This window comes from Pongo pygmaeus, chromosome 4 (genome assembly GCF_028885625.2).
Source record: "Pongo pygmaeus isolate AG05252 chromosome 4, NHGRI_mPonPyg2-v2.0_pri, whole genome shotgun sequence".
Taxonomy (NCBI): Eukaryota; Metazoa; Chordata; class Mammalia; order Primates; family Hominidae; genus Pongo; species Pongo pygmaeus.
Genome location: NC_072377.2, coordinates 181,392,046 through 181,416,878, shown reverse-complemented (window position 1 = coordinate 181,416,878; position 24,833 = coordinate 181,392,046). Strand labels below are relative to the sequence as shown.

Below are 24,833 nucleotides of genomic sequence, written 5' to 3'. Positions count from 1 at the left end.
AGACTGGTCTCGAACTCCTGACCTCTAGGGATCCACCCGCCTCAGCCTCCCAAAGTGCTGGGATTACAATCATGAGCCACTGCGCCTGGCCGACCTTGTCCATCTTAATCACCACTCTATCCCCTTGGCGTAGTGGGCTGATAAATGACCCTACAGTCTCACATAGTCTTAGCAAAGCATGCCTTGGCAGCCGGGCATTGGTGGTCCTGGCAGGGGACTGCATAGCACCATCACAGTGTGGGGCCAGAGGTGGGGGTAGGGAGACAAACCCGTGTCCCTTCTCCAACCAGCCACAGAACTTTCTCCCTTGTGGGAGGAGACACCCTTCCATGTTCTCCAGGATAGAGAGGTGAGAGATGGGCTGTCTCTCCAAAGTTAACAGATCCCGCAGGCCAAGCCCACCCTTCACCCAGTCCTGTACTTCTGTGGGCCCAGCAATGATGCCAGCTACTGTTAGGGACCAATGGGATTGCCCCATGATAAAGGGTTAGGGGCCAGGGAGAAGAGTATGCACAGAGGTCAGCCCTGCAGGTGCAGGAATTCACCAAGTTAGACTTGCTCCATCCTTTATCTCATGTTTTGCCTTCACAACAAAACAACCTGGTGAAGATGAACTCAGGCTGCAAGAGGGTAAGTGACTAGCCCAGGAACCTGGAAGGAGTTGTCACGGGAGCTTCACCAGCACCCAGGCTGTCCGATGGGGACACAGCCCAGGGGGCCTAGATGCTGCAGAAATCCCCGATGGGGAGCCAGGTCCTCTCCCAGGAAAGCACTTTGTGGTTTTTTGTTTGTTTGTTTTATGTGTGTGTTTGTTTGTTTTGTTTTGTTTTTTGAGATGGAGTCTCACCCTGTTGCCCAGGCTAGAGTGCAATGGTGCAATCTCGGCTCACTGCAACCTCCACCTCCTGGATTCAAGCGATTCTCCTGCCTCAGCCTCCTGAGTAGCTGGGATTACAGGCACGTGCCACCACACCCAGCTAATTTTTTTTTTTGTATCTTTAGTAGAGATGGGGTTTCACCACGTTGGCCATGCTGGTCTCGAACTCCTGACCTCATGATCCACCTGCCTCAGCCTTCCAAAGTGCTGGGATTACAGGCGTGAGCCACCATGCCTGGCCCCAGGAGAGTACTTTGATATGTCCAGGGGGACAGTTTGGGAGTTTCTGCCAAAAATTAACAACAGTGTGTGACCCCAGTGATGCCACTAGAGAATCACTCACTCCCAGGCACGAAGAGGCCTATCCCCGCAGGGTTATCTGTGACCCGAAAACAAACAACTCTATGTGGCTGGGGGCGGGCATAATAAAATACACTGTAGCGTGTCCATGTTCTGCAGTACCACACAGCAGATAAAGAACTGGGTACAGCGTGTTCTAATGTGGAAAATCCTCCAAGATGTGCTGTTGTTCTGTGAAATAAAGCACGGCAATACACATGGCATAACTTTATATAAACCACAAGCACACAGGCACTTACAAGTGTAGGGAAAGGAGAGAGAATGTTCTCCAAGGATGCAGAGAAGTCAACAAACAACAGTGTGTGGGCCGGGCGCCGTGGATCATGCCTGTAATCCCAGCACTTTGGGAGGGCGAGGCGGGTGGATCACCTGAGGTCAGGAGTTCGAGACCAGCCTGGCCAACCCCATCTCTACTAGAAATAGAGAAATTAGCCGGGCATGGTAAAAATTAGCCAGGCATGATAAAAAATTAGCGGACACTTATAATCTCAGCTACCTGGGAGGCTGAGGCAGGAGAATCGCCAAACTAACAAGGAGACGGGAAGGGGACCAGGACTGGGGGTAGTGGTCAAAAGAGACTTTCATCTTAGCTTTAATTTTTTTAAGGATACAATTTTTAATCATTACAATAATGCGAAGGACTCCCCAAGATCCCCTCTTTGTCCCTGATGGGCCATCATTCTTTGGTAGAGCCCAGTCCTTCCTTCGGGGGCTGGAGCCCACCACCCCTCTCGGCCCATTTTAGTTGGTGGAGTGTGCCCCTCTGCCATGACTTCCTCTGAGACTTTTCCCAACACACTCCCTGAAGCAGCCCTGGGCTGAGGAGGACCTGCTTCCTTCCTCCCAGTTTCTGTGCTCCCAGAATCCTCACCTCCTTGCCCGGCCAGGCCCCATCTGCTGGGAGAGAGGCCCAGGCCCATGGCCTCCTCCTTCAGACCTGCAGCAGCGGTAAGGAGCACCAGCTGGTCAGCTCATGGGCCTGTTTCACAGCCACTGCTCTCAGCTGACTTCTGGGTGGTCAGAAAAGATGGTGGAGCCACTCCCCAACCCCACCAGGTGGGAAGCCAGGAGGGGCCAGTCCACCCAGTGTGCAGCGTGAAGGAAGGGAGAACACACACAGTTGCTGTTTTTGTTTGTTTGTTTTGCTTTTTGTTTTTTTGAGACGGAATCTCACTCTGTCACCCAGGCTGGAGTGCAGTGGTGCAATCTCGGCTCACTGCAACCTGTGCCTCACAGGTTCAAGCAATTCTCCTGCCTCAGCCTCCCGAGTAGCTAGGATTACAGGCGCCCACTAATTTTTACCATGTCCAGCTAATTTTTACCATGCTCGGCTAATTTTTCTATTTTTAGAGACGGGGTTTCACCATGTTGGTCTGGCTGGTCTCGAACTCCTGACCTCAGGTGATCCACCCGCCTCGCCCTCCCAAAGTGCTGGGATTACAGGCATGAGCCACCCCGCCTGGCCCACACACTGTTGTTTGTTGACCTCTCTGCATCTTTGCAACACCCCATTTAGCAGAGGGCACTGGCTAATAGCACAGGCATGACCTTCTTGAGGACACGCAGGGTACCCAAGCCCATGTGGCTCCAAGTCCTCAAGAGACAATCTTGCTACTTGTCTCTGCTTCCCCCCACCTTCACCAAGTCTTGGGGTTAGGGAAGAGGATGGCACAAAATGGGCACAGGGCAAGCACAGGGCACAGTGTCCTGGGTCCTGGGCCACGGTTCCAGGGGTCAGAAATAGGCGCCGGCTGCTCATCTGGAGCCCCTGCTGGAAGTGCTGAGGCAACAGCCCCAACCCCCAGGGGAGTGATCACAAGATGCACCCCGCAGGGTGTCTAGCCTGGTAGTCAGGTGACCCGGGCTTCTGAGGGGGTGTAGAAGAAGCTGGAAGTCAGCTACCATGGGGAAACAAAGGCCCAGGTTGCGGGGAACACACTTGGCTGGTTACATTGAATCAGATGCAGCTCAGGCTGAGCACAGGACCACGAACTGCCCAACTCCAGGGGGCACCATTCACATCCTTGATGGTCCTGGTGGGCGCAGGAAGAGCTGGGAACATGAACGTGTCCATGTGGACGGTGAAAACTGCAGGGTCTGGGCAAGGGGTGCTCAGTGACAATCTTAGCACCTGTCTCCAGAGAACTGGCTTGGGGTTAGACCAGGGACAGAAAGCAAAGGGAGGACTGCCATAGAACCAGCGTCACCCCTCAGGCTGGCCTAGGGTGCTGGCTGCCAGCATGAAGTCCCAGTCAGCTAAGAAGGGTAGGTGGGGATAACCCCACTAGCCAGGGAAGTCACTGTGTTCCTGACCCAGTGCTGGGGAGCTGAAGGAACTTGGAACCCAGACCACAACCTGGAGCCAGGAGTGTGGAACTGGAACTTGGAGCCCAGAACCCAGAAGCTGGAGCCAAGAGCCTGAAGCTCAGAACCTGCAGTGTGGAATATGGAATCGGAGCCTGGAGCCCAGAATTTGGAGCCCAGTGTCTAGAACCAGAGCCCCAAGCTTGACATCCGAACCCAGAAACTAGGGCCAGGGGACTGGGTGTCAGAGCCCAGAGCCCAGAACCCAGAGCTTGAACCTGAGAATTTAGAGTGCAGGGCCTGGAGTTCCCAGCCAGGAGAAGATCCCAGAACCTGGAGATAAGCTCCAGGCCTGAAATACAGAGCCTAAGACCTGAAGTCTAAAGCCAGACCTCAGAGCTTCAGGTCAGGAACCGGACACCAGAGCCGGGGCCCACCTTGGTAGCATGCTGTCAGCCTCCCTCTCTGGCCTGGTCCTAAGGCCAGTGTGATAGGCTAGAGCCATATGAGGAAGCGAGCTGCAGGGGAAGAGGTGACTTCTGAGAAAAGCCCAAAGCAGCCTCAGCTCTTTTGGCCACAGACTTTGGCCTTATCAGTAAATGAGTGACCAGTGCCTTGGCCACCAAGATTAATAATTCATGCAGGGCACTTATCCCCTAAACAGGCACGAGGCATTCTCAGGTCAGCCAACCCTGCCCTGGACCCATAGCATTTATTTTAGCCTTGGGCCCCTATCTGGAAAATAGAACTTGGAAGAGACAATGTTTCAGGGCCTTGCCTGCTCTGTGCTGGGGCCAGGCAGCTCTGATTGAAGTCCAGGCTCTCCAAGAGAGGACAAAGTCAAGGAGGCCAGGAAAGCCATTGCTTTGTTCCCCAAAGGGAACCCACGGGTGAGAACCACTTTTTTGACAAGAGATTTAGAGGGGATGTGCCCCTGATGTGTGCAGTGCACACTCGTGACTGTGTGCATGGCAATTGTGCTGGTCTGAATGCCGGGATGAGACGTTCACTGCCATACACCCAACGTACAGCACTGTGCTGACTCATCGTGGAGCTTAGATGCTTGTTGAATACATAACATGCTTGTGAGAAGAGGTAGGAGCTCTCAAACTACGCTGATGGGAAAGCCTGTTATGCTGTTATGAGGTTATGCTGGTTATTAGTCAGTTTCCCATCCCCCCAGAACGAAAATCCAGGTCATGGACAGAATGCTCTTTTTCTCTTTCTTTTCTTTTCTTTCTTTCTTTCTTTCTTTCTTTCTTCCTTCTTTCTTTCTTTCCTTCTTTCTTTCTTTCTTTCTCTTCTTTCTCTCTCTTTCCTTTCCTTCTTTCCTTCTTTCTTTCATTCTTTTCGTTATTTTCATTCTTTCTCTTTCTCTCTCTTTCTTTCTTTCCTTCTTTTTTTTTTTTTTTTTTTTTTTTGAGACGGAGTCTTGCTCTATCACCCAGGCTGGAGTGCAATGGCGCGATCTCAGCTCACCACAATCTCCGCCTCCCGGGTTCAAGCGATTCTCCTGCCTCAGCCTCCCAAGTAGCTGTAATTACAGGCATGGGCCACCATGCCCGGCTAAGTTTTTGTATTTTTAATAGAGACGGGGTTTCTCCATGTTGGTCAGGCTGGTCTCAAACTCCCGACCTCAGGTGATCCACCCGCCTCGGCCTCCTAAATTGCTGGGATTACAGGCATGAGCCACCGCACCCGGTCTCTCTCTCTCTCTCCCTTCCTTCCTTCCTTCCTTTCTTCTTTCTTTCCTTTCTCTCTTTCTCTCTCTCCTCTTTCTTGTTTCTTTCCTTTTTTTCTTCTTTCCTTTCTTTTTTTTTCCTCTTCCTTCCTTCTTTCCTTCCTTCCTTTCTTCTTTCTCTCTCTCACTCTTTTTTTTTTTGATGGAGTTTCACTCTTGTCACCCAGGCTGGAGTGCAGTGGCGTGATCTTGGCTCACTGCAACCTACACCTCCTGAGTTCAAGCAATTCTCTTGCCTCAGTCTCCCAAGTAGCTGGGATTACAGGTGCGTGGCACCACGCCTGGCTAATGTTTGTATTTTTAGTAGAGACGGGGTTTCACCATGTTGGTCAGGCTGGTCTCGAACTCCTGACCTCAGGTGATCTGCCTGCCTTAGCCTCCCAAAGTGCTGGGATTACAGGCGTGAGCCACCGCACCCAGCCTCTTTTATTTATTTATTTATTTGTTTGTTTATTTATTTATTTATTTTTTGACACAGGGTCTCGCTCTGTCACCCAGGCTGGAGGGCAATGGTGCAATCACAGCTCACTGTAGCCTTGACTTCCCAGATTTCAGCAATCCTCCCACCTCAGCCTCCCCAGCTACAGATGCGTGCCGCCACACCTGGCTATTTATTAATTTTTTTAGAGGCAGGGTCTTGCTGTGTTGCCCAGGCTGGTCTTGGACTCCTGGGCTCAAGTGACCCTCCCACCTCAGCCTCCAAGTGCTGGGATTACAGGCCTGAGATTTAGAGGGGATGCGCCCCGATGTGTGCAGTGCACACTCGTGACTGTGTGCATGGCAGTTGTGCTGGTCTGAATGCCGGCAGGAGATGCTCAAGGGTTTTTCTTCCCTTGACCGTCTTCAACTTTAGGTCCTGCGGAAAACCCACATGCAGCAAACTGTGCATTTAAGGAGCACATGGCTCTGAAGAACTGCAGAAACGGCTGGTTGTGCCAGCCTCCACAGCTTGCTCAGTTCCTGGATGTGCACATTTGTTCTTGGGATCGTTCTCTCTCTCTCCGTTCAGCAGTTATGCCTCTCCCGGAGAAATGGTTTTCATTGGTGTGATGAAATTTAATATATGTCAGCGTCTCATATTCACGCTGGCGATGCTTTCTCCACTCCCCCACCTCCCACTCCTTCCCACACCATCACAAGCTGACTCCTACCCCAACATGCCCTCCCAGGTGGCTGACAGCCCTTGGTTGTTAAAGCCTCTCTGGTCTCAGATTACTTGACATCTCAGCGGCACTTGACTCAGCCAACCAGGGTGTCTCTCTCAAAATGTGGTCCAGCCTGGCTTCTGAGGCGGCTTCCTCCTGGTCCCTGGCTGTTCTTCTCAGTCTCCCTTAAATGTGGGTGCCGGCCGGGTGCCGTGGCTCACGCCTGCAATCCCAGCACATTAGGAGGCTGAGGCGGGTGGATCACAAGGTCAGGAGATCAAGACCATCCTGGCCAACATGGTGAAACCCTGTCTCTACTAAAAATACAAAAATTAGCTGGGCGTGGTGGCGGGTGCCTGCAGTCCCAGCTACTCAGAAGGCTGAACCAGGAGAATCGCTTGAACCTGGGAGACAGAGGTTTCAGTAAGCCGAGATCGCGCCACTGCACTCCACCCTGGGCGACAGAGCGAGACTCTGTCTCAAAAAAAAAAGTGCGTGCTCCTCTGGGCTTGGCCCTGGCCCTGGCCCCTTCTCTCCTGCTGTACATGCCCTCCCTGGGGTACAGTTTCTCAGGCACAGGCTGAGGCTGGCAAAGCAGGTAGGAAGCCAAGTCGCCCTGGTCCTTCCAGGCTACTATAGGATCCTGGGCTTTATGCTAAGTGGTTAGCAGAGGCAGGTTTCAAAAGGAAGAGGAGGCGACATGATTAACTTGGCCTTTTTTTTTCCTTTCTTTTTGAGACAGAGTTTTGCTCTCATTGCCCAGGCTGGAGTGCAATGGTGTGATCTCAGCTCACTGCAACCTCTGCTTCCTGAGTTCAAGTGATTCTCCTGCCTCAGCCTCCTGAGTAACTGGGATTACAGGTGCCCACCACCATGCCCGGCTAATTTGTTTGTATTTTTAGTAGACATGGGGTTTCACCATGTTGGCCAGGCTGGTCTCGAACTCCTGACCTCAGGTGATCCACCTGCCTTGGCTTCCCAAAGTGCTGGGATTACAGGCGTGAGCCACCGCACCTGGCCTAGTTTGGCATTTTGAAAAGATTGCTGTCTGCTGCTTTGGAGCGTGGATCGGGGCAGCAAGGGCAGAAATGGACAGAGCACTTGGGAAGCGACCGCAATGACCCAGGGGAGATGACAGGCCCAGTCCAGGGAGGTGGCCACAGAGATGGCTAACAGCAAAAGGATCGGGGAGCTCCTGGAGCAATACAATTGGGAGAATTGAGGAATGAGTTGGAAACGAGGAAGTGGAGGGGAAGGAAACAGCAAGGATGTCTGCTTGGTGCCCGACCCAGATGGATGGACGGTGTGCTGCTCACCAAGATCAGGAAGAAGGAGGAGGCCCAGGTTTGGGGTGAGAAGCACAGTGTGTGCTTCTGGCTTGCAGAGCCAACTGCTCGTGCCAGAGGCCGCTCAGAAAGCCTGAGCAGACGGAGCTTGGCACCTTCCCTCCAAAACAGCTCCTCCTGCTGGGTTCCTTTTCTTAACGCGAGACACCCCCAACCAGGCAGGCTCTTAGCCCAGAAGAGGTCTGGGGAGGCCATGGCCAGAGCCCAGGTGCACAGACAAGGTGGGGGTCACCCCCCAGGGGGACACACAGACTCTGTCACTGGCCAGGGAGGAGGCAGGCAGTAGGCAGGGAGGTGCTGAAATGGTAGAGAGGCTGGCAAGAGATACTTTGGTGCTGGAATGGAGCTGCCTTCCCTGCTGCTTTTATGAGTCCCAACAACAGCTCTGGTCAGATCCAGCATTTTCTCACTTTCACTAGGGCTGTAGCCCCAAAATAAATTTTTAGAAGTGGTGGCTATGTAAATCCGCAGCATTTTGGAATTATATCTCTTGATGGATTTGATCGATAGCTAACTGCCTCCCCCACTGAACCCAGAGCTCCATGACAGCAGGGAAGGCAAACTTCAAAAATATCAAAAAGCACAACCTTATTAAAGAGGAGAAACACCCCCAGTTCACCAGGAGCACCTTGGATTCAGCTGCTCCTGCCAAGGGTCTGAACTGTGCGGCAGAGGGGAGAGAAACAGGTCACGTGGGCCGGGGTCTCTGGGCCCACTGTGGGGGTGTCAGTTTGCTCATAGGTGGAGACACTCGATGTGACATTAACAGCACCTTCAAGCCCAAGGACCCAGAGATTCTGACACAAGAACTGAGAACTGATTGCATTTCCATGACTCAGTGACACCCTCCTACCTGGGCATGAACCCAGCCCTAGCCAAAGATCCAGAGACCCGACTCCCATCTATTTCCTTTTCCTCTCTCCCTCCCCGTCACCAGTTCTACTGGTCAGATGTCCCCGGGATGCACCTGTCCTCCCCAGCTCCTCCGTTCCCATCTTAGTTCAGGCCTCATCATCTCTCACCTGGACCATTTCGTCAGCCTCTTAACTGGCCTCTCCGCTTCCAGGCTCCCTTCCACATGTCCGGGCTCCACCCCACGGGGGCCATTCTAAAAGGCAGATCAGGCCCTTCCCAGTCTGGCCAGCGGCTCCACATTCACTCAGACTCACATCCTGGACCCCTGGTCGGGCATTAGAGACCTGCTACGATTCAACATTCCACAGCCTCTCCAGCTTAGGTCCTCATCTCACACTCCCTCTCCTCTGAGCTCCCCCTGGGAGACTTACAGACACCCCGATGCTTGGCAAGGCCATAGGATGTTTTTGTTTGGTTTGGTTTGGTTTTTCTGAGACACTCTCGCTCTGTCACCCAGGCTGGAGTACAGTGGCACGATCTTGGCTCACCGCAACCTCCGAAGGCCATAGGATGTTTGGGTCATTCCCTGGGGAGTCCTGTCAGGCCAGGAATGAGGGGACCCTGGGAACAAGGTGCTGAGTGGCATCAGGGTCTCTGCCTGCAGGCGGGGGATGTGTCTGGGTCGTGGTTGACGGGGAGAGCCTGACCACAGATTCCCCATGCAGAGCTGACGATTAGCAATTAACTGGGAGGAATCTCGGGGGTGAGGTTAATTGGGGAACAGAGGGAGGGCAGCTAGGGTTCCAGGGACTTTGCCCTTGACCCGAGGGTATAAAGAGGAGGGCCTCAGTTCTCCTCAGGGCCCTGGAGGCTTCATTGAGCTGCTGAGCAGAAGCTGAAACACAGAATTCCAAGGTGAGCCCAGGACCCTCACATCCCAACCCCACCCCCAGCTCTGAGTAGGAAACAGCCCAGCACCCCAGCCCCTTCATCTGTGTCCTATCTGCGTCCACCCCCACCGTGCCTCATATAACATGTCACTCCAGCCAAGTGCGGTGGCTCCCACCTGTAATCCCAGCACTTTGGGAAGCCGAGTGGGCAGATCACCTGAGGTCGAGTTTGCACTAAAAATACAAAAAAGTAGCCGGGTGTGGTGGCGGGCACCTGTAATCCCAGCTACTTCGGAGGCTGAGGCAGGAGAATCGCTTGAACCCACGAGGCAGAGGTTGCAGTGAGCCGAGATTGTGCCATTGCACTCCAGCCTGGGCGATAAGAGTGAAACTCCATCTCAACAACAACAACAACAACAACAACAACAAAAAAAGACTCCTGCTCCTTCAGGACTTGAATTCAACTCTTCACACCCCCACCACAACAACCTAGGATGCTGGGACAATGTGGGGAGTGCTGAGGCAGATAAGGGCGCCTCCACTCCAATAGCCAAGACTCCTGGGGCAGTGCGGGGACAAGGGGGGGCTGAAGCAAGCCTGTCAGTGTTTGTTCATTGCCCCTTGAGGGGGTGGATGGGGAAAGGAGTTCATTGTGAGGGGAACCCAGGAACTCGGGATCCGGACCAGGGGACTTCCGTGTGTGCCCAGGTGACCCCATGAGAAGGCAGGTGTCTGCAGCTCCTCCCTGCTCTCCAGGTGGGCAAAACTGAAGCCCGGCCCAGCCCCAGCCCACACCTGCAGCCACTGCCAACACCTGCAGCCACTGCCAACACCACGTATTCCCTGGCCCCCTCCAGCCCCAAATAGGCTGGGCATCCTCAGTTTTCAGTGTCTTTTATCAATGCTATATCCAAGCCTCTGGTTCAGAGCCTGGGCTAGAGCTCAATAATACTCATTGAATGAGTGAATGGGTGAATGAATGAACACCTCACCACCTCCACACACACCCCTCCGAGACTCACATGCAGGTGCCCAGCACAGATGTGCACATGTGAGTCTGCATGTGAGTCTCAGAGGGCTGTGGTGGTCGTGAGGATGGAGGGTGTGGTTTGCTGGGTGTGTGTTTGTGCGTGTGAGTCTCGGAGGAGTGTGTGTGTGTGGTGAGGATGGAGGGTGTGCCTTGCTAGGTGTGTGTTTGGAATCATGCGCCATGGGGGTTTGTGCAGGTGAGGGTGTGTGGGCATGAGTATCCTGGACACAGCCATTGTCATTCAGCGTTGCTGAGACCCACTGACCTGCAGACCTCACGGTGGGTGCCCAGGATGTTGTCCTACGGAGAGAGGCTGGGGTCCCCTGCTGTCTCCCCACTCCCAGTCCGTGGGGGGCATGTGATGCGAGGGACGGCCTTTGCTTACGTGCCCAGCCCTCAGGGTAAGTGCTGCTCCCACACCCTGGACCCTGCTTGCCCATGGTTGCCCACACCCCGGGTGAGGCCACTTCCCCCCCCGTCCCTCCCCGCCTCCCCACTTTGGGGCCCCTGAGAGCTCCTGACCAGGCTCCCTCCCTAGTCCTACACAGGATCCCGGGGACCTCTGCCTATGCCTTCCCCAGCCTGGGCCCTGTGGCCCTTGCCGAGCACACCTGCCCCTGTGGGGAGGTCCTGGAGCGCCATGAACCACTGCCTGCCAAGCTGGCCCCGGAGGAGGAGCAGAAGCCAGGTGGGCCTGGGCTGGGGGTGGCAGAGGCAGCAGCAGTCCCTGCCCTGGCCTCTGCCCACTGTGCTCATGGCTTCCCCCGTCCAGAATCCAGGCTGGTCCCCAAGCTGCGCCAGACCGGCGCCATGCTGCTCAAGGTGCCGCTGATGCTCACCTTCCTCTACCTCTTCGTCTGCTCCCTGGACGTGCTCAGCTCGGCCTTCCAGCTGGCTGGAGGTAGGGCCCGGGTGGAGGAGACCAGGGAGGGATTCCTGAAGGGCCATGGACAACACTGGCTCATGCTCCCCAGGGAAGGTGGCTGGTGACATCTTCAAGGATAATGCCATCCTGTCCAACCCGGTGGCCGGGCTGGTGGTGGGGATCCTGGTGACCGTGCTGGTGCAGAGCTCCAGCACCTCCACGTCCATCATTGTCAGCATGGTCTCCTCTGGCTGTGAGTTGGCCCACCAGGGTGGGGAAGAGCTTGGAGGGGCACCCACGAGCTGGGAAGGGTGGCAAATGGGGAGCGTGACCCCAGTAAGGCTGGCCTCCATTCAGCCTGACTCCTGTATCAGCTAGGGACATGAGAGGAGCCCAAACTGTAGCTGTATGTGACCCAGATGATTTATGGCAAGGAACTGGCTTTCCCGATGGTGGTTTGTCTGGGCAAGTCAGGAATCCTTAGGCCAGGGCATTGGAAGGGCAGGCGGGAACTCTCAGGTGGGCGCCGACGCTGCAGTCCAGACAGGGCAGAGTTTCTCCTTTCTCAGGGAAGCCTCAGTTCTGCTTGAGGCCTTTCATTCTATTGGATGAGGCTGACCCAGGTTACCAAGGATAATCTCCTTTTCTTAAAGTCAGCTGACTGTAGACGTGAATTGCATCTACAAAACGCCTTACAGAACACCCAGGCTAGTGTTGGGTTAAATAACTGGGTACCACACCCTAGCTAAGTTGACACATAAAACTAACCATCACTGGCCGGGCGCGGTGGCTCACGCCTGTAATCCCAGCACTTTGGGAGGCCAAGGGGGGCGGATCACGAGGTCAGGAGATCGAGACCATCCTGGCTAACATGGTGAAACCCCATCTCTACTAAAAATACAAAAAAAAACCCCCAAAAAGCATTAGCCGGGCGTGGTGGCGGGTGTCTGTAGTCCCAGCTTTTCAGGAGGCTGAGGCAGGAGAATGGCGTGATCCCAGGAGGCAGAGCTTGCAGTGAGCCGAGATCGTGCCACTGCACTCCAGCCTGGGTGACAGAGTGAGACTCCGTCTCAAAACAAAAATAAAAACAAAACAAAACAAAAAACTAACCATCACACTCTGGGGCATGTGTGCACACACAAGCACAAATCTCTATTTGCACATAGGACACGAGCCCATGAGCCCTCATAATGAAGGCCTCACACGCACACACGTTCACATCCATACACCATGTGCAGCGCGTGTACATCTACTCGCATGGATGAATGCACACACCTGTAAACGCACAGCCCATGCCCACATGCACCTGTGATGCCAACGTTAGGCAGACTCAGCAGCATGGCAGGAGTGGCCACTGGGGACTGGGACGTGGGTAGGGGGCCTGACAAGAGTTGTGGTGGGGCAGGAGCTGGGTGACCGTCAAATTCGTTAGGAAGTCTTCTCTTCTACCAGTGCTGGAGGTGAGCTCTGCCATCCCCATCATCATGGGCTCCAACATCGGCACCTCTGTCACCAACACCATCGTGGCCCTGATGCAGGCGGGGGACAGGACTGACTTCCAGCGGTGAGGGGGGCTGGGGGTTGGGGGCTCGTGCCTGGGGGAGGACAGCCCCAGATGCCAGGAACCCCAGGTGTGACTGCGCTCTGGCTCCAGCCTGCCTTGCAATGTGGCCTCCCTGCCCAGGGCCTTCGCAGGGGCCACGGTGCATGACTGCTTTAACTGGCTGTCAGTGCTGGTCCTGCTGCCCCTGGAGGCTGTCACCAGCTACCTGCACCACATCACTCGACTTGTGGTGGCCTCCTTCAATATCCATGGTGGCCGTGACGCTCCTGACCTGCTCAAGATCATCACAGAGCCCTTCACAAAGCTCATCATCCAGGTGACAGCAGGGCCTGGCATGGGGTGAGGGTGGGGGTAGCAAGGGACCCAGCCTCCTTCACTCCCCCTGCCCACATCTTGCCCACAGCTGGACAAGTCCGTGATAACCAGCATTGCCACTGGTGATGAGTCCCTGAGGAACCACAGTCTCATCCGGATCTGGTGCCACCCAGACTCCTTAGAGGTGAGTCCCAGGCCTAGCCCCAGGTAAGAGGACTCCGTCTTCAGACTGTTGGTTTCATTGTCTGTTCAAAATGCTCCAGATAGACCTTGAAGATCATTTAGCCAGGAGAGGGCAAATATGTGGCCCTTCTACTGTGCTTACAGTAAACATTGCTAATTCCTCCCAACTTCCCACATTGCCTTAGGCAGACATCACCAATCTATTAAAGTTGTTATGTAATTGATCTAGCCCAGTGGTTCTTGAAGTGTGGTCCCAGGCCAGCATCTTGTGTACCGTGTGGGAACCTATTGGAGATGCAAATCACCCTGCCCTTCCCTAGACCTACTGAATCTGGAAACCCCTGGGAGCAGGGCCAGTGGCCTATATGCTTCAGCAGTTCCTCTAGGTGTGCTCAGTGCTCAAGTTTGAGAACCTCTGATCTAGCGCAACCCCTGGGTTTCACAGGTAGAGACACAGGTTCAGAGAGGCTAAGAAACATGCCAGAGCTTGTCCTACCATGTCAGGGCCTGAGCACCCTAGAGGGGTTAGTGACTCAGCTGGGCCATGTTTTGGGACCCAGGTAATGTGGGGAGGAGGCAGAGTGCTATAAGGATACCAAGGAAAGTAACAGGAAGGTGAGCTGCATGGAGAACTCCTTGGAGATATAACAGCCGCTTGTGCTGGCATCGGGGGTTCCTTCTCCTGGAGACTGCCACAGGTGGGAGTCCCTTGTCCTTCTGCACTGTTTCTGCTGCTTCTAATGCTGGGAAGATCTGTTTGAATCAAGTGGACGCTCATGGACCACCCATCATGCCAGGCTGATGAGGAAGCAGGCAATTAGCACATTTCCTTACTCAGCTGTAAAAAGGAAAATGCTTCATCCAAACCACAGTGCACCATATTTGCTTCTCCCTGATGCTTGCACGTGAGACATAACTCCATTTACAATGAGATATGAGGAAATCCGAGCCACAGCACAGCACAGCACAAGCCCTTCCCCTTCCCCTTCCCCTTCCACTTGCTGCTTCTTGTGACTGGACCTTTACCCTGGTGCGAACAGAAAATACTCATCTGACTCGCCCTGCGATGCTCCTTTGCGTCTGAAGTTGCTCCAGCTCAGCCTCTGAGTGTTCAAAGCAGCCTTACATAAAAAAAACCCCAGCGGGCAGCTTTTACGCTGACTTCGTGACCTCTTTAATACATCAACCACTTTCTCACGAGCTCTCTGAGCACTCTTAGTGCTCTCTGAATCACCACAAGCCTCTCTACTTCATAGCAAAATCTGGAAGGGAGAGAAATCGCACACTTTGATCTTCGCAAAAAGCAGCCATGGAAGACAGCTCTGTTCCTCGCTGCCTCTGAGCTCCCTGCCGGCCACCTACTGCAGCTTCGGGCAGATCTCGACCAGCAGCCTCCACGTCCTCACTTGAAGTCATCCTCACCCAGGTTCCCTCTGTGGAGGCCGCCCCTGGGCCTTTCTCTACGGCTGCAGCTGCCACTTGTCCAGCTGGTTTCTCTTCCTCACTCTACCGGGAAATGCTTTCCTTAAACGCTTTCAGCAGGGGCAGGGTCTGATTGCCTCGGCTGGGAGAGTAGCTGCTGGGTGGGACCCAAGCTCTCACTTTCATCCTCTTTCTGGGACCGCGCCCCGAAGGAGTGTGACTCACACAGCAGTGGATGTGCTTGGTCTTGCGAAGTGTGAAGTGCGTCCTGGCTCCTCCTGCTCAAAGACAGGCCACAGAGTCTCCCCGTGCGCCCTTCCAACCTGTTCCCATTGACTCCAACTTTCACCACGCTGGACCTGAACTAGCCCGAAACAGTCTCCAGGGAAGCTATGCACCAGGGAGAGGAGGCAAGCCCAAGGCCTTCCAGATGGGGAAAGAAGCAGCAGCGGCAGTTGAGTGTTCAGACACTTGAGTCTCCCGGGACCCTGACACTGTCCTGGAATCACCTTCTTACGTGGCCACACTGTGGATTGTCAACTATACCTACCTGGATGAAACAAGCATCTTTTGAGGACTTGCAACCTGGGAGGCAGGGATTATCACATCCCCATTTTACAGAGTCCCAGAGAAGTACAGTGGCTTGCCCAAGTCCCTGTAATTGAGGTAGGATACAAATCCTGGTAGAATCTGACTCTCTATCTCGTTGCCTCTCTCACTCACCGGTCTGACAGTCTACTATGTATGTCTGCTTCCCATGCTGCCCATCAGGCCTGAAGGCCACCAGGTGACCACAGCCACGTGGAGACCACTCCAGAGGTAGCAGGTGTTGCTCTAAGGAGAAGTTCTCCTTTTCGCCACCAGATGGTGCTGCTGGCACAGTGCTCTCCCTCGGCTTCCAGAAGAACAAAGGCCCTAGAGCTCCCCTTCCTCTGAGGGGGAAACTACTGCGCTGGCCCACATCCTGACAGTCTCCTGTGAGCTTAATCACCTCCTTCAGTCCCCAGAAGGGGCCTCTTTAATTTAGGGTGTCCCTATAGGCACTTAAATCCCAACTCCCTCTTCCAAAATGCTTCCAACTAGCCCCTGGGAAAAGGTGGGCAGCATTACGGACTTCATGCTGCAGAGGAGGAAACTGAGGCCCAGAGAGGCTAAGTGTTTGCTCTGGTGACACACTGCTGGGAACGGCTCAGCTGGGGTATGGGCCCAGGGCTGTCCACAGGCCCATTCTGTTCTTCCCACAGAGCCCACCACCCGCTTCAGGCCCCTCCAGCCTCTCCTACCCGACCCCAGGCCCAGGCAGGGATGGGCACATCTTGGAAAGATGCCCCCAGATCCTGGGCCTCCCAACTCTTTTATCTAAGCTGGAGTTTCCATCTTCTCCCTCTGCCCCACAAGGAAGCCCCAGGGCCTGCTCCCTCCCGGCAGTTCACTCTCCGCCTGGCTTTGTCCCTCCTGCCAGCTTTACCTTCCTCTCTTGTACTTTAGGGTCTCTGGGCTCCCAGCCAGAGCCACACGGCCCCAGGCAAGAAGGTCAAGGTTCTAAAAACCCAGAGGGCTTGGCCCTGCTGCTGCCCCTGCCAGCCCTAAGTTGGGACCCCGGTAAAGTTCCCCATTCTCCTCCAGCCTTCCCAGGGTCCCACAGTCCTCCCCACAGAGACCACTGGGCCCAGCCCAGGTTAGGTCAGTGGGGCACACGTTGACCAGGCACCTACTCATTCAAGGGGTTGTCTGCTCCCTCAGCATCCAGGCTGGGTACTCCCAGGAAGGTCCAGCAGGCTCCTCCCCAACAGGGCCAGGGTTCTCAGGTTCATCTGCAGGGGCCACTGGTCCTGACCTAGGAAGTCAGTCACACACACAGCCTCCTAACCATGTGATCCTGAACGGGCTCAGGGAGGGAGGGGGTCACTCCATATCAGAAGACAGTTTACCGAAGGCTCATCATGAGCCAAGCCCTGCGATGAGCGCTTTAAACACATTCCCCCCTGTAACCTTTACAGCAGTTCTTCTATTACCCTGCTTTAGAGAAAACAGGCTTTGAGAGGTGGCATGGCTTACCCAGGGTAGTTGGTATAAGAAGCAGGATTTGAACTTAGATCTGCCTAACAGCAAACACCTGGCTCTCTCTCTCCCTTACCCTCGCAGCAGTTACCGTCGCTTTCCCAGCCTGGTTTTCCCATCTAGCCCATTGCAGCCTATTTTTTTCCAGGCTTCTTGGCCTGCCATTCAGGCCCAGTCTTGATGGGTCCCCAAGGCCCTGATGTGGCGAACTGGGAGCACAGAAGAGCACATTGCCCCATTCAAGGGAGCACATCCCGCTAAAATAAACCCGGATGTTACACCAGACGCCATAAAAGTTCTTACCTTGGCTGGCGTGGTGGCTCACACCTGTAATCCCAGCACTTTGGGAGGCTGAGGTGGGTGAATCACCTGAGGTCAGGAGTTCGAGATCAGCCTGGCCAAAATGGCGAAACCCCATCTCTACTAAAAACACAAAAAATTAGTTGGGCGTGGTGGCAGGCGCCTGTAACCCTAGCTACTCAGGAGGTGGAGGCGGGAGAATCGCCTGAACCCAGGAGGCAGAGGTTGCAGTGAGCCGAGATTGTGCGCACTCCAGCCTGGGCAACAGAACAAAAACTCTGTCTCAAAATAAATAAATAACTAACTTCTTAACCCAACAAGGCTACAAGTTAGTTGTCCACAGGCCAGACTGGCCTGCTTCTGCTGACCTTCATTGAATTGTAAAAGATAACTCAAAGTGGTCGCCAATATTTACAGATTGGGAGTTTGCTGCTTTCGGGGGTTTTTCGTTTTTTGAGATAAGGTCTTGCTCTGTCACTCAAGCTGGAGTGCAGGGGCGTGATCATAGCTCACTCCAGCCTCGACCACCTGGGCTCAAGAGATCCTCCTGCTCCAACCTCCTGAGTAGCTAGGACTATAGGTGTACACCACCGTGCCCTAATTTTCTTTGTGGAGACAAGGTCTTGCTATGTTGCCCAAGATGGCCTCCCACTCCCGGCCTCGAGTAATCCTCTCACCTCAGCCCCCCAAAGTGCTGGGATTACAGCCATGAGCCACACTGCACCTGGCCCAGATTGGGAGATTTTATCTAGAACTTCAGAGTTGTGGCTTCTCTCATAGAAATTGGGCAATTTAGCCACGCTAGGCTGTGTCCCTGGATGGTGACAGTGATCAGGAGCTGAGTAGCTGCTGCGGACTCTACAGGCCCAACAGAAACTCTCCCCACCTCTTCCATACACAGCCTGAGCTGCTCACTTAGGTTACCTGCCCAGCCCTGTGGCCCTCTGAATTGTGGGGCCTCCCTGGGGAGCCCCTTTGTCTCACTGAGAGCAGGTGGGCAGAAGAGACGTGTGGGCTGGGCCCTCTGTCCCCTTACACCCCCTGAGGATAAGGAATTGATCTAGAGGAGAATGGAGCTTGGGCTAAGGGTGTCTTGGAGGAGAGGAAGGAGCCAGGATGCTGGGGAAGGAGCACCGAGAAAGGGATGGGTAATAAAAGATGAGGAAGGGGGAGTTTTCAGAAAAAGAGGAACATGTTCAGCAGCACCCAATGCCACTGAGAGAGGGAGGAAAAGAAAGACAGGAAGTCACTGGATGTGGCCCCACGGAGAGCTGGGCCAGTGGAGTGACAGGGCAGAACACACAGAGGACCAGATTCTTGTGTGGCAGGTACTTTTATCCACATGTCCTCAGTGGAAGAGACAGGCTCAGAGAGGGCAAGAGACCCATCCGTGGTCACAGAGCAGGAGGCCCATCTCCATCTTCCCCATCCCTCCCTAACTCTCATCTCAGCCCCAACCTCAGGCTGTGTTTTCCTAATTCACTAAGTCACCCTCCTCCTAATCTAGGCTCCCACTGCCATGTCCAGAGCAGAGGCCAACTCCAGCCAGACCCTTGGAAATGCCACCATGGAGAAATGTAAGTGCCTGCAACATGGGAGGTGTCCTGCATGGCAGGGGCAGAGCCTAGCAGTGGCAGGGCAATCCCGCACAGCCACTATTGTGTCCAGCCCCAGGAAGCATGGCTGTCAACCAGCCCAGCTCCTGAGCCTGGGTCAAGCTCCGGTGTTGAGGCTCAAGGAGCCTGAGGTGGGGCCTTAGGATCAGAGCCCAACTGGGTGGCAAAGATGGGCACCAGGTGTGGGGTCAGCTGTCAGGAGCTCCACCCTCTGCAGGCAACCACATCTTTGTGGACACTGGCCTACCGGACCTGGCTGTGGGGCTCATCCTGCTGGCAGGATCCCTGGTGCTGCTGTGCACCTGCCTCATCCTCCTCGTCAAGATGCTCAATTCCCTGCTCAAGGGCCAAGTGGCCAAGGTCATCCAGAAGGTCATCAATACCGGTGAGCTGCGAGCAGTTGACTGGGCAGGGCCACAGGATGGGCCTTTCCAGATCCTGCTAAGTCCTGTGACTGCCTTGATCTGGGTAAACCCTACCATCTCTGAGACTCAGTTTCCCGACGTGAACAAAGAAGGTGGTTTCTGAGGCCACTAAGGTACTGACAGCTGGAGACCTGTGGCTGCCTCTGGCTGTGGTTCCATTTTAGCAGGTGGAGATTCTCAAGGACCATTGTTTGATTCAACCAACAAAGAGTCCTTAAGCCCCCATTGTGTGACAAGGGAGGTGTAGTGCCAGGTATACAGAGGTGAGACAAACACAGATGGGTCCTGCCCTGAGGGGCTCACAGCCCAGCAGGGGGAGGAAAGCAATGAAAAATATGTGAGATTGGCAAGTGGCTCACACCTGTAAATCCAGCACTTTGGGAGTCCAAGACCCGCTTGGGCAACATAGTGAGACTTTGTTTTTTTGTTTTGTTTTGTTTTGTTTTTTTGAGACAGTTTCACTCTTATTGCCCAGGCTGGAGTGCAATGGCATGATCTTGGCTCACTGCAACCTCCACCTCCAGGGTTCAAGTGATTCTCCTGCCTCAGCCTCCCAAGTAGCTGGGACTACGGGCGCCTGCCACAAAGCTCAGCTAATTTTTTGTATTTTTAGTCGAGACAGGGTTTTACCATGTTGGCCAGGCTGGTCTCGAACTCCTCACCTGATGATCCACCCGCCTCAGCCTCTCAAAGTGCTAGGATTACAGGCATGAGCCACCGTGCCCGGCCGAGACTTTGTCTTTACAAAAAATTTTAAAATTACCTGGGCATAGTGGTGTGCTCCTATAGTCCCAGGTACTCAGGAGGCTGAGTGAGAGAATCACTTGAGCCTAGCAGGTTGAGGCTGCAGTGAGCTATGATGGCACCACTGCACTCCAGCCTGTGCAACAGAGTTCAAAAATAAATAAATAAAAATAGAAAAAGAAAATGAATTAGGAATAGTAAGGAAAATGAATTAGGGGGATAAATTCAGAGAGAGGTACCTGCCAAGGACATAGCAAAAATGGCAGTGCAGTAGGGTGTGGAAGAGACGGCTTCCAATGCACAGTTTGAGGCCGCTCAGGGCAACTGGCATTGAACACACACAAGTAGCCACGATGCAGATGAAGAGCACTCCGGGTGGAGGAACAGTATGTGCAAAGGCTCAGAGGCAGGAACCAGCATGGCAGGTCCGTGACACAGAACGGTGGCCAGTAGCTGGCAGGAGCAGGGTGAGCAACGGGATTGACTGGCTGAGTGGGGTCAGTGAGGTGGCACGGAAGGGGCCAGAGCATGGGGTCTCCAGGTTCTGCTCAGAGCCTGGACTTTATTGAGGGTAACATGAGCACTTGGAAGACTTGGGGCAAGGGAGCAACACCATTTGATTTTCATTTTCCCTTTTTTGTTTTTTGAGACAGAGTCTTACTTTGTCACCCAGGCTGGAGTGCAGTGGTGCAATCTCAGCTCACTGCAACCTCTGCCTCCCAGGTTCAAGTGATCCTCCCACTTCAGCCTCCTGAGTAAACTGGGATTACAGGTGTGCACCGCCACACTTAGCTAATTTTTGTATTTTTAGTAGAGACAGGGTTTTACCATGTTGGCTAGGCTGGTCTTGAATACCTGGCCTCAAGTGAGCCTCCCACCTTGGCCTCCCAAAGTGCTGGGATTACAAGTGTGAGCCACCATGCCCAGCTTCTTCCTATTAACCATAAATTTTTTTTATAGAGATGGGTTCTCACTATGTTGGTCAGGCTAGTCTCGAACCTCCAGCCTCAAGTGATCCACCCACCTCAGCATCCCGAAGTGCTGGGGTTACAAGTGTGAGCCACCTTGCCCAGCCTTGGTTTTCATTTTAAACTTCATGCACTGGGAGGGGCCGCATGACAAGTACTAGAATAAGGGGTATCATGGGGCTGTAGGAGCTCAGAGAAGGGAGAAAAAGTCTGCTCCAGAGCAGGGGATCAGGGAAGGCTTTCCAGAGGAAGTGACATCCATGCTGAGCCTGAGGATGAATATTCGGATGCTGAGTAGGATATTCCCGGCAGAGGGAACAGCCCCAGCAAAGGCACAGTCGCCTGACGGAGCCAGGCTGAGAAAGGCCTTTAATCCAGGAGCAAAGAGGCCAAGCGGAAGCAACTGCAGTGGGAGCAAACCCCCATGGAGGTCCTCTCCCCCAGTGCCCCCGCGGAGGTCCTCTCTCCCAATGCCCCCACGGAGATCCGCTCTTCCAGTGACCCCGCGGAGGTCCGCTTTCCCAAAGCCCCCACGGAGGTCCTCTCTCCCAATGTCCCCGCGGAGATCCACTCTCCCAGTGCCCCCGCGGAGGTCCGCTCTCCCAGTGTCCCCGCGGAGATCCGCTCTCCCAATGCCCCCGTGGAGGTCCGCTCTCCCACTGCCCCCGCGGAGGTCTGCTCTCCCAATGTCCCCGCTCTGACCCCAGCCTGCTGGGATGCGGTTTCCTTGCAGACTTCCCTGCCCCCTTCACCTGGGTCACAGGGTACTTTGCCATGGTGGTGGGCGCCAGCATGACCTTCGTGGTCCAAAGCAGTTCTGTGTTCACCTCAGCCATCACCCCACTCATCGGTGAGTGCCCATGTAGAGGTGGAGTGGGGTGGGCCAGCGCTGGCAGGGAAAGGGCTGAAGGAGATGCTGGGGGTCCCACTTCCTCTCCCTCTGTCCCCAGGTCTTGGTGTGATCAGCATTGAGAGGGCCTACCCGCTCACACTGGGTTCCAACATCGGCACCACCACCACGGCCATCCTGGCTGCCCTGGCCAGCCCCAGGGAGAAGCTGTCCAGCGCTTTCCAGGTGCGCTAGGAGTGTAGCCTCGCCTGGGGCAGGATGGAGCTGCCTCTGGGGTGTGGGGCCTGACAAAGGTGTGACAACATGCAACAAATATTTTGACTGCCTACTAAGGGCCACCTAATATGCTCAATGAAACCATTATGGGCAAAGTAGACCCGATACCACCCTCGAGACCTTAGCATCTAATAGGGAGACACTGCTCATAATTATACCAATAAATAGCAGTGAGTCAGATTTGCACCATAAGGAAGAGGAAGAGGCACTATAAGAGAGGGCCTGGAACAGTTTGGGGAATCCATTGCGGGGGTCAGGGCCGCAAATGACAAAGGGGAATTATTCTAGGAGCAAAGGAGTAACTGACAAGCCAAGGCACTGACTGAATGAGGGTCCAGAAACTGACATGAATCCTTTAGCTGCTGAAGTTTGGCAGTATCTGCTGGGGGATTCCTGTTCGAGGGGCCAGTGGGGAAAATGTGGGGAGCTCAGGGCAGTAGTTATTTACCAACTGGTCTAGAAGTATTTCAATATTTGCATAGCCAGCATAGCCACCCTGGGGTGATCTGGGGGCAGGGGGCACATCACCCCTAAGTGGAAACTTTCCTGCTGCCCAGACCAGATCTGGGTTCCTATCATCTACCCCTGCTGGCCTGACACAGGACTTGGGAGCCGGTGCCCACCTCAGCCCCTCTGCCTCATCCCCTGCAGATTGCCCTCTGTCACTTCTTCTTCAACATCTCGGGCATCCTTCTGTGGTACCCGGTGCCCTGCACACGCCTGCCCATCCGCATGGCCAAGGCGCTGGGGAAACGCACGGCCAAGTACCGCTGGTTCGCCGTCCTCTATCTCCTTGTCTGCTTCCTGCTGCTGCCCTCACTGGTGTTTGGCATCTCCATGGCAGGCTGGCAGGTCATGGTAGGTGTGGGCACACCCTTCGGGGCCCTGCTGGCCTTCGTGGTGCTCATCAATGTCCTGCAGAGTCGGAGTCCTGGGCACCTGCCCAAGTGGCTACAGACATGGGACTTCCTGCCTCGCTGGATGCACTCCCTGAAGCCCCTGGACCACCTCATCACCCGCGCCACCCTATGCTGTGCCAGGCCTGAGCCCCGCTCACCCCCGCTGCCCCCCAGGGTCTTCCTGGAGGAGCTACCCCCTGCCATGCCCTCCCCCCGTCTTGCACTGCCTGCTCACCACAATGCCACCCGCCTCTAGGCTGTGGGCCCCGACTACAGCCTGGAATGGGGAAGGCCTGGGGTGGAAAGGCAGGGGAGGGAGGGTGTGTGTAGGTATGTGCATGTGCCTGTGCCACCCTGGGTGCCAGTCTCTCCTTCTGTAACTCCGCAAAGCTCTGGGCTTGTATGACAGTGTCAGTGTGCGTGCATGTGTGGGGGTGAGTCTGCATGTGCACCTGTCATGTGTAGAAGCTTGTATTTGTGTACAGGTGTGCCAGCCCATGCACGTGTACACAGACACACCTGTGGGAGGCTGTGTGCAGGTTGCAGGATATCTGGGTATGATTTCAGGTCCTCTGCACGTGTACACATGACTAGGATAGGCAGGAGTGAGGGTGGGTCTGAGTATATGGCTGTACAGCTGCTTGTGCATAGATGTTGGTGCCTGCCTCACTGAATTTGCACACCTCCTTGCCACCTTCCTTCCTCCAAGATACCATCTCCTCATCCTAACCCAGGTCTTCAGCACCACCACAATTAATTCCCTTCCCAACACTTGCCTGATGGAAAAAAAACAAAGGAATTAAAACTCTCCTTCGGCATTCGGAAGTCTTTTTGCTCTCCATCAATGGCGAAAGGGAAGACCAAGACATGGGGTTCAGCAGCACCATCTCCCCTCAAAGACTGGCTGCAAGAGCAGCCTGCCCTGCCCAGGCCAGGTGCAGTTCCAGAGAAGCCAGCCCTGCAGGCTCACCCCAACCATCTGACTGGCCCTACCTTAGTGAGTCCAAACCACAATTCAAACTCCCTGGAAGCCCCTCCTAGGCCTGGGGCCACCCCCAAGGCAAGTGTAAGGAGGATTCTGCACTCCCATCCCTGACCCCCACCTGGCTGAACTTCCTCTGGTCTCCCTCTGCCCTCTAAATTCTCCCACCTCAGCCACACATCACTCCTTCTTGCTGGGATAAGACCAGGGCTCCAGAATAAGTGACAGGTCGGGTCTGCCATCAGGGCCGCTGGGGGAGGGGACGGGAAGGGGGGGTGGTGGGCCCCAGCACATAGAGGGCAGGGACCAGACGCCCTCCCTCCCATTTTGTCCACTATCTTTGGGCAATAAACCAGGCCTCAAACTCACCCAAGCTTTTCAATTCCCTCTCCTCCATAGGTCACCCTGAAACTGAGGCCTGCAGAGTGAGACTCCCCGGTAGGGATGCCAGAGTTCCTCCCTCTAGTCCAGGGACTCCTACGGGGCCTTTTCGAAGGCCTGGGGAAGGAAGGATGTAAGGTCTCAGACCCAGTTGTGATGGTCTTGGACATGTGCCCTCTCAGTGGGCCCCTCTTGGAGGAATGTGGGCAGAGATGCAGAGGCCTGTGAGCCCCAGAACTGCTTTACAAGCCACCAAGCCCATCCTGTCACCCAATCACACCTTGCTAGTGCTTGAGGTATGAATGGAGGGGGGAGGAGCAAATTGGCCTCCAGCCTGACACCCTGATGGGGAGAGGTGTTCGCGGGATGGGGAGGGGGCTCCCTTTACTTGTCCTGCCTAATGTGTGGGAATATCTGTGAGAAAGAACGCTAAG

The 24,833-nt window shown here is 54.6% G+C and overlaps 1 protein-coding gene across 1 annotated transcript; it reads left to right on the top strand.

The window, feature by feature from the left end:
• The first annotated feature begins 9,048 nt into the window (after positions 1–9,048).
• SLC34A1 (solute carrier family 34 member 1) lies at positions 9,049–23,861 on the top strand. The gene is made up of 13 exons (XM_054487272.2): positions 9,049–9,543; positions 10,794–10,949; positions 11,087–11,236; positions 11,321–11,449; positions 11,523–11,666; positions 12,866–12,977; positions 13,098–13,293; positions 13,381–13,476; positions 18,766–18,835; positions 19,092–19,259; positions 21,745–21,861; positions 21,962–22,086; positions 22,789–23,861. The coding sequence occupies exons 2-13, from the start codon at positions 10,841–10,843 to the stop codon at positions 23,290–23,292; spliced, it is 1,920 nt and encodes a 639-aa protein (XP_054343247.1). The 5' UTR covers positions 9,049–9,543; positions 10,794–10,840; the 3' UTR covers positions 23,293–23,861.
• Positions 23,862–24,833: the final 972 nt, after the last annotated feature.